Source organism: Sinocyclocheilus anshuiensis, unplaced genomic scaffold (assembly GCF_001515605.1).
Source record: "Sinocyclocheilus anshuiensis isolate Anshui unplaced genomic scaffold, SAMN03320099.WGS_v1.1 scaffold3132, whole genome shotgun sequence".
Lineage (NCBI taxonomy): Eukaryota > Metazoa > Chordata > Actinopteri > Cypriniformes > Cyprinidae > Sinocyclocheilus > Sinocyclocheilus anshuiensis.
Genome location: NW_015554059.1, coordinates 30750 through 40448, shown reverse-complemented (window position 1 = coordinate 40448; position 9699 = coordinate 30750). Strand labels below are relative to the sequence as shown.

General features: G+C 36.6%; 1 protein-coding gene across 2 annotated transcripts in view; it reads left to right on the top strand.

Annotated features, from left to right (window-relative positions):
* Positions 1-9699, top strand: part of LOC107668541 (probable JmjC domain-containing histone demethylation protein 2C) — a 67924-nt gene that overhangs the window by 30732 nt on the left and 27493 nt on the right. For both annotated transcript variants that reach the window (XM_016460451.1, XM_016460450.1), the window contains exon 3: positions 3307-3420. In XM_016460451.1, the coding sequence (XP_016315937.1) occupies positions 3307-3420 (114 nt within the window). The remainder of the gene's footprint in view (positions 1-3306; positions 3421-9699) is intronic.

Sequence of the window (9699 nt, the reverse complement as noted above, 5' to 3'; positions counted from 1 at the left end):
TTTGCCACTTGCTTGAGCAACTTAATATATAAATCTAGAAGTAAATGCGAAAGTAAAAAGCATTGAATGATGTGTTGCTTATATTTATTGTGTTTAAACATGTCTGTGAAAGATTGTATTACTGTACTGTGTAAAAAAAGAATTGCAATACTGAAAAAGCATTTTCAGTGACAATGTTTGGATTTGAAATCAAAATAATGGATAAATGTTGTGTTTGTGGTAATCAGCCACGGATCAGTAGCGGACTCCTGTATGAAAGCTGCTTCCCACTCTCACAAGAGTCACCTAAGAGGGGAAATTCCCCCCATTTTCAAAAATGAAATTCAGGCCCTGAATAAATGTCTAAAAATCCTGATTGGAGTATCACTATAAATAGTTATAAATGATAAAAAGAAGGCTTTAAAAAGATCGGTATCAGTGATCGGTATTGGCAGATACTGCTTTCTGTGATCGGCGATCGGTGATCAGCCTCAAAAATCCTGATCGGAGCACCCCTACTTAAAATACACTACCATTGAAAAGTTTCGGGTTGGTACGTTTTTTTTTGTGTGTGTGTGTTTTTGAAAGAACTCTCTTATCCTCACCAAGGCTGCCTTAATTTGATCAATAATACTTTGAAATATAATTACAGTACAAAAGAACTGTGTGACGAGTGGGGCGGGGCCGAGAGCCGTGGGAACGGAGTGAGGCCGGTGGAGTAAATGATAGTGAGCGACCCCTGTGCCACTCACCGGTCTCGAGTCTTACGGAAGGATAAAAGGAGGAGTAACGACAGTGAAGGACGAGAGAGGACCAGGCCTGGACTTTGTTGTTTTATGTTTTATGTGGCAGTCGTCCGTGAGGGGCTGCTGCTTTTACTTTCTTTTTGTATTTGTTTATTAAAGTTTTATGTTTAATTGTTCCCACGGCTCTAAGCCCCGCCCCACTCGTCACAAACTGTTTTCTATTTTAATACATTTTATAATGTAATTTATTCCTGTGATGGTAAAGCTGAGTTTTCAGCAGTCATTACTCCAATCTTGAGTGTCACAGAAATCTTTATAGAATCATTATAAATGTCCTTGCTACAAAAAAGAATGTGGCTGGGTCCTCTCCCAGAAAAATGTTACTGGAGTATGTTAGCGTTATAACAGTGTAACTGTAATTCAATGCGTAGTAAAAACATGGAATGGAGTTTATTTATACGGACTGTAACCAACAGAAAAAAGGACTAGCACTTCTTTTATAACTAGCCTATGACAACAGTCACAAAATGGTTAAATATCAACCTGGTCGTTCACTTCACCTTGGATTCTTTTATGTATAGTATTTTATATTTTTCTATTCATTAATATTTAGTTGCAGAATTGTATTTGTTCATCTGTTAGTGTGTGCATGTGTTAAATGTGTTTACTGTGCCTCGATTTATGTCGTAGTGAAGTCGATATGCTGTTTCTGCAAAAGAATATTTGTCTTGACTGTTTGTCCTTTCTCTCTGTCTGCCTCACTGACAGAACAGAGTCTCAAACCACAGTGCGGTAAAGGTGTGTAACTGTGCGCGGTGTGTGTGACAGAGTGTTTGTGAGTGCACTGCACACAGTAGAGTGTCTAAAAATAGCTCACACACGTTCTGTTTGTCCCCTTACCCTCCAGCTCTTGGTTTATGAGTCACACACACACATACATAGTCGGACAGGCACACAGTACTTGTGAATTGAGGTTTTGGATGACTGATGTTTGGCTTCTCACCAGTCATCACATGCATCAGGCCTCTGCAAAAGCACACACATATGTGATCTTTTTGGGGACTTTCCATGGATTTCTGTGGTTTTTATACCGAGCTACTGATATTTTCTATCCCTTTGGACCTAACCCCAACCTTTTTGCATTTTCATTAGGACATTATTTATTATGTTTATTAAGTCGTTTTCCACACTGGCTGGACATTTGGTCCCCACAATGTCGGCACAACCTGACCCCCATACACATGCACATCCCATAACACTGTGGCCGCATGTAGATTAGGGTTCACTTCAGGATACCTCAGAGATATGAACATTTTTGTGTTACATAATACACATCGACACACACACACACACACACACACACACACACACACTTGCATTTGTGGTTTACGGGGACTCTCCATAGGCGTAATGGTTTTTATACTGTACAAACTGTATTTTCTATCGCCCTACACCAACCCTACACCTAAACCTACTCCTTACAGGAAACTACTCGCTGTTTTAAAATTTCATTAAACACCGTTTTATATGTTTTTTAAGGCTTTTGTTTTACAGGGACAGAGGAAGTGTCCTTATAAACCATGTTTACATTGTAGTGCCCATGTCATTATACACATTTGTGTCCTCATAAACCATATATACCAGTACACACACACACACACACACACACACACACACAAAACAGACAGCCAGACATGGAAACTTTGATTGTGTTGGCCTAGTATTTATATAAATAAAAACCATGCATAGAGAATATGACTTGATCAATGGAAGTTTAACTGAATTCTCACAAGATATTTACACACACACACACACACATTGGACAGTCCTACAGTTTAATGGGTTTGACATGCTTACTGTATGTAATTCACTAGCTAACCACTACATAGCACATAGGTCGAAGACTTGACATTTTTAATTTCCCTGTTTTTGTAGTTGTTTTTATTTAAAATTCATTCAAATCATTCAATCTCTTATGCTCACAAAGGGTGCATTTGTTTATTTAAAAAAAAACAGTAAAACAATAATATTGTAAAATATTATTGCAGATTAAAATGACTGATTTATATTTGAATATATATTCACATGTAATTTATTCAGCTGAATTTTTAGCAGCTATTACTCCAGTCTTCAATTACATGATCCTTCAGATATCATTCTAATATGCGTATTTTGTGCTCGATAAACATTTATTTTATTATCATAGGCAAAGCAGTTGTGCTGCTTAATATTTTTATGGAACCCATGATATGTTTTTTATTTTCAGGAAACTTGAATTCTTAGATAACATTCAACATGTTATGTACTGTATGTAATTCACCTACTACAAAGTGCATAGGTCGATGGTATGACGCTTGGTGTGTGTGTGTGTGTGTGTGTGTGTGTGTGTGTGTGTGTGTGTGTTTTGGGAGGTGGAGTCAGGGTGATAACTGTCCTGATCTAATAATAAAGCAAAAATACTTCTTTGTTAAAAAAAAAATAAAAATCATGAGTTCAAGACTGTCTGGTCTTGAAAAGTTTGTGATGACTTTGTCGTCTTACGAAGTGATGAGACTGATTGGTTGTGATATTTGCTTTACAGAGATTCCGGCCTCTGATTGGTCAGTCATGCGTAGGAGGCTGTACGGTGGTGGAGTTCATCTCTGACAGACAGCTGGAGTTCTACACAGAAAAGGAGGAGCTTCAGCCATTTGAGGTGTGTGCGCAAGTTGTTATTATTCAGATTCGTCTGTGTGTGGGTGTTTTGTTGTTGCATTTGTGTAACTATGTATGATTGACATTCATTAAATAACAGTGTGATGAAATTATAGCCCACTGCATATAAATGTTGAAAGTTTAGAAATAATTTTCTTCTCAGGTCAAGTCATTGCCTCTTTAGGCTACTGGAATTCTAGAACATGAGCTGTTGAATTACTTAGACATTGAGTGTTTTGTGACATGAATGAAACGCATTCATAAAATATCAATATAAGAACCTTAAATATAATGAATAAGAGCAAAGCTATGCTGATATATATGCTTGCATTGACAGCTATATTTTAAAGTGTGAAATAATTCATTTAGCCTTTTCTCACCTTTTCAGTTTATGCTGAAACAATAATAGAGTGAATTTTATTTACCGTCAACACCACCGTATTTAATAAATCTCCATGCTCAGTCTTTCTCTCTCTTGCTGTAGGTCTTACATTTTTTGCTGAAGATGTGATTTGTGTCATTGCTTTCTCAGACCTCCTCATAAAAGTGTGATGTATGATGACATTTCCCAGTCATTACTGGTTTAATTAGTCTGTGTGTTTGTAGCGCTGGTTAGCATTTGTGAGAGCGCCTTTAGGAATGTATGTCCCAGACAGTCTGTTTAATTGCAAATGACCATTTAATCCTATGGCATTGAAAAAAATGTGATAAAACTTGTTGAATATATTCACTAAACGGCTGAAAGTCAATTTAAATATAGCTTTCCAGGGGAAACACTGTTGGAAAATAGCATTACGATGTAAACACAGGAATATAGATTTCTATAACAATATTTCTATATAAACTACAACCTCTAACAGAGCAGACAGCACAGTATTGAAAGTGAGGCTTATCATCTAATACAGGGGTTTTCAACCTTTTAGGTCATGCGCCCCCCCAAGTTTTTGGTATTCACCTGCTGTCTGAGAAGGCTATCTGTTTGTGCACTTCAGGTGTGTGAGCGGTGCGCATAGAAACGCTTTATCACAGCGCGTGCGTTCCGCACTGAGATGTCTTGGGCTTAAATGGCTTAAAATTACTTTAATATTTAAACTGACAAGACTTAAAACACGTGAGAATTAAACACTTTCTTGAGGAAGCAGCACTGGCCTGATCGTTAAGATAGTTTGGGGGGGCTAAGGTGACAGATAGGGGGGCTGAAACCCACCTAAAAAGGGTTTAGAACCGCCCCTGGTATTTCCCCCTAGTGGATGGCTAAAGATTTGCTAACTCATATTCATAAATCCTCAAGGGAATGTCTCTGAATTAACTGATGCTGCACCCCCCTTGACAGGTGCTGGTGGCCCCCTGGTTGAAAACCCCCGATCTAATAGTCTTCAGAGGATGTTCTCTAAAATATATTCTGTAGTGTTTATATCGAATATTCTCAGCATTTTTGCAGGGTTAAAAAAAGTAATATTGTGAAAAATTATTACAATTTAAAATAACTGCTTTCTATTTTAATATTTTTTTTACAGTGTCATTTATTCTTGTGATGTAAATGTGAATTTTCAGCATCATTACTCCAGTCTTCAGGGTCACATGATCCTTTAGAAATCATTCTAATATTCTAATATACATGGGCCAGTACTGGAGAAATCTTCAAACTGAATGATAAGGTTTATCCAAAAATATATATATATATATTATACTTATTTTATTTTGATTTTCTTTTACATCAAAGCAAATTTATTCAGATCTAAATATATATTGTTCATGGTGGTTAGTTGACAATGTAAAAAAATTGTTTTTTTTTTGGGTTGAAGAATAATCATTAAATGTGTCATTTAATGCACTGTTACAGTGGTTTAAAGGTGCACTAAGCGATTTTTGCCAAACAATGTTGATATTTGAAATAGGGATGCTCCGATCCGCCTTTTTTGCCTCCGATACCTAGGGTTCGGTATTGGCCGATTCCGATCCGATACCAGTGAAGTTTTTTTCCCTCATTTAAATAAATGAAGAATTTATATATCTCTGTGTGTGGAACTGATAATCATTCTTTCACAATCTACTAGATACAGACTACTTAATTATAAAGAAAAATAAAATAAACAAATATGAAAAAATATAGGCCTATGTATATTTATAATCTATGACAAAAATGTATCAGAAGCGCTTACAATGTGCGCACATTGTAAGCGCTTCGTGTTAAAATCTGCAAAGCACAAAGGGAAGAGAAATTGATGCGTAGTGTATTATATCTGTGCAACAGTTATTGAGCCTTTCTTTTAACAGTTTTAAATTTCAGTTACTGTGCACGTTAAAAACAATTTATAGTCTTTTCTACGCCCGTGTTTTGTTCTCACAGACACCCGGTAGCAAGTAACAAAACATTAAACTCCAGCAAGAAGATAAAGTTATTTTTGCAAAATCATAGTATTTACAAATCAAGTATAATGGGAACACAGAATGATCTTGGAGAGAGCTTTACCGAGCTGACTGCTGTAACCGAACATTCTATTCTATTCTACTTTGTTCTATTCCACTTTACTTTATTCCGTTCTATTCAAGTCCACTCTAATTCTGTGCAACTGTACTTTACTACATTCTTTTTTGTTGTACGTACCTGTTTGTACTCCGCTAAGCTGTGCTCATTTATGCTGTTTTCTGCTTTTTTCAATTATGTTCTGTTCTGTTCTATTTAATTCTACGCTACTCCACTACTACGCTACTCAGTTAAATTGTATTTGTATGTTGTCCTTGCCCACTTGTACACTCATCTGTGCTCATTTATTCTGTTCTTTTCTACTCTATTCTGTTCTTCTCCATTCTGTCTATTCAGCTCTACTCCAGTCTGTTCTATTCTATTTAATTTCTATTTAATTCTACTGTACTCCACTGTACTGTGTTATATTCTACTCTGTTATTTTCTTGCCCAGTTTATTCTATTCTGTTCTATTCTGTTTTAATGTACTCCACTCTGCTAAACTTTACCCCCCCCAATTAATAGATATGGCCAAATTGGCAAGTTTATACTCCACTTTAATGCTCCACTCTCCCGTCTTTAATATATTTTTTACTATACTATTGTAATACACTATATTCTATGCTATACTGTTTGATTCTGTTATACTGTACTTCAATTCTGTTCCATTCTACTGTACTCCACTCTATTCTACTGTTCTGCTAAATGCTGCTGTATTTCACTCTATTCTATTCTACTTTACTCAGTTTATTCTATTATTATGTTGTTCTATTCTACTCCACTGTATCTATTCTGGTTTACCTCACTTTGCTCTACCCTTTCATTATTCTAATCTGTTCTATTTATTCCACTGTACTTGACTGTACTTTGTTCTGGTCTATTTGTGCTACACTCTGTTCTGTTAAATTCTGTGCTACACTCTACTCTGTCCCATTCTAATCTACCGTATTTGACTTTTTTTTTTCTTTTCACTTTTACTCTAATCTAGGGGTGTAACGATATTCAAACCGAACCGGAAAAAGCGATACACCACACATGATATGTATCGCGGTACTTTTGGTACATACTGCCGTCCGCCCTCGCTTCCGACCCCCCCACCCACCATGGTCTTTTTTCCCTGAACATAGCACATACCAAACCAAACCGTGACCCTAAAACGGTGAACCGAAAAACAAACCGGGAGCAATCTGAACTGTTACACCCCTACTCTATTCCACTCTGTACTATTCAATGCCGTTGTATTCTTCTCTGTTCTACATTATACACTCTACTATGCTGTTTCTGTTCCCTTTATGTTCAACTTTACTCTTTGCTCTACTTACTATACTGTGTTTCTCTCCACTGCTCTATTACCCACAGCTCTGAATATTGAGCTCTGAGACGTGAGTAAATTACTGAGCAGCCTAAGAGAGTGAGAAAGAGAGAGAAGGACAGAGACAGGATGTGAGACAGATCTATCAGGGAAAATGGAGCATGGACAGAGCACTGTGTGTATTTATTGCTGTTTCCTTGACAACTCAAAGCTGTGTTTTTACTTAGCACATGTTAAGGGGACAGTCAGAGGGTGTTTGTGTGTGTGAGAAAGTATGTGAGTGGACAAGTAATGAGAGGATGTTTGTGTGTGTGTGTGTGTGTGTGTGTGTGTAGAGGGAAGGGTTAAGCACTGTTGACTTGTTAAGCTGAAATGGGAACAGTGCAGCTGTTTTTAGGAACAGTGTGTTTGCCTGCGTGAGTGAGTGTGTGTTCTTGTGTATGACAGAGATAGACTGAAGTAAGTGAGAGAAAAGGGAGAGGTTTACTGAAGGGAAAAGCAGGCAGAGTGGTTTCCATTAGGCTCTGTGGAACACTTTCCCTTTTGAGGCTGTGGTGAGAAAGACACTCAGCTGTGAGTCAGCCACCCTCAATCTACACACACACACACACACACACACAAACAGACTTCTGAAAAGCTGCTTTCCATCTCTGTTTCACACACATTCACAGAGTTATTTTTTATTTAATTTACTCTTTCATTCTTATCTACTCTTTCGCTTAAATGAAGTTTCATTAAACCTTCAAAAAATAGATAGCTCATAAATTTGTAATGATGTTAGTAACAGGAAACAATCTAATAATAACAATAATCTAATAGAAACAATCTTTCTACATGAACCATTAACTGCATGACCAATATGAAAATATGCCATTAGCTTTTATAATGTGATGTATTTATGAGTGAACATTCAACAGGGGCCATAGCTATATTGGCAGCTTTTTCTTTTATTAGCTTCAGTATATATATATATATATATATATATATATATATATACAGTATATAAACAGCTATTGGAAACAGATCAATAATCAGGGTTTATTTGTACAATTGAAATGGTACACTTTTTTCAACATTATCTCATCCACTTTTACTCCACTTTCTTCTACTCTGCTCTTCTTTACTGTACATTCTTCTCCACTCTACTGGACGTTAAACTCTTCTATTGTTTTACTGTGCTGCACTTTCCCGTGTTTATTCTATTATCTGTTACTATTCTATTCTATTTTACTATATTCTGTGCTATACTTTATGCTATATGTTTTCTTCTGTTCTACTGTACAGTCTCTACTTCTGTTCTGTTCTGTTCAGTGTTCAATGCTGTTGAATTCCGCTCTTCTCTATTGATTATTGTTCCAAGTTTTATCCAACAGATCCAACTTTTAAATTGAAGTGTTAGTGTAAATGTCATATCACTTATCAATCATAACTAATTATTGAATATTGGTATAAGCCACCTTTTCTAAAAGTGTGAATCAATAGTTTTGTTCATTGGAATTTGGTGAGACGGATGTTGAATTATGTTGGTGGTAAATATTATTTTTAATAAAATGTAAAAATGAATATAGAACTTGCATCGTTCAAATTAATTCTGGAGACATTTATTAAACTAAATACAGGCAATTATGATATCGTGTACAGTGTGTTCATGGTAATATGGACAACAACACAATCCTCTCATTCAATTTAAGTTAAATTTTGTCATTTCTGTGCCACTAGTGTCAACAATTATGTTTGAAGATACGATTTTCAAACCTGTTTCTTCTTCTGCACTTCCCCTGTCTGCTATATTGGTCAGGGAATCAGGCGGTTTCACCCCAAACTCATGCCTTTGGTTGAACTGCTGTGTCAGTACAGCATAGGAGGAAATATATAACAGAAAAAAAATTGCTGTCTTCAGCTTTAAATTACGTTAAGTGAAATCTGTGAGCTTTGTAGGTATTAATGTTCAGTGATATATTTAGACAAGAGCGCCTCTCTCTATCTCTGATCCAGCACTTGTCGTTCTTTTCTTACTGAAGGACAGGTCTTCAGACTCCTGCATTGATTTTTATGAGCACTCTTTCTGTGTGTGTCAGTCTGCGACTCTATCCTCTCTCTCTCTCTCACTCACTCACTCTCCTCTGTTCGTCATTATCTCATCTACTTCATCACCCTCCCTCTACACATCTCTCTCTTCTGTCCCTCTCAATCAAGCCTTTCTGTCTCTCCTCTCTCAAACACGCACATCTCCCTCTCTTTTCTTCTCTCTCTACTCTCACATTTGAATTAAATGAAGCACTTTTCGGCATCATCTATTTCTAACCCTCTGTATCTCTCTCTGGGTGTGTGTGCTTGGCTGTTCTCTCTGTATGAAGGAGCATGAGCTTGTTTGTTCTGATCTCTCCAACTATGATCTTTCTCTGTACATACGTAAAGACAAGCTGCTACAAACATACTAGCTCATCTTTTACAATAATCTGTCTGTATGTCTGTTTTTCTCCCTTCTTCTTTCTCTCTCT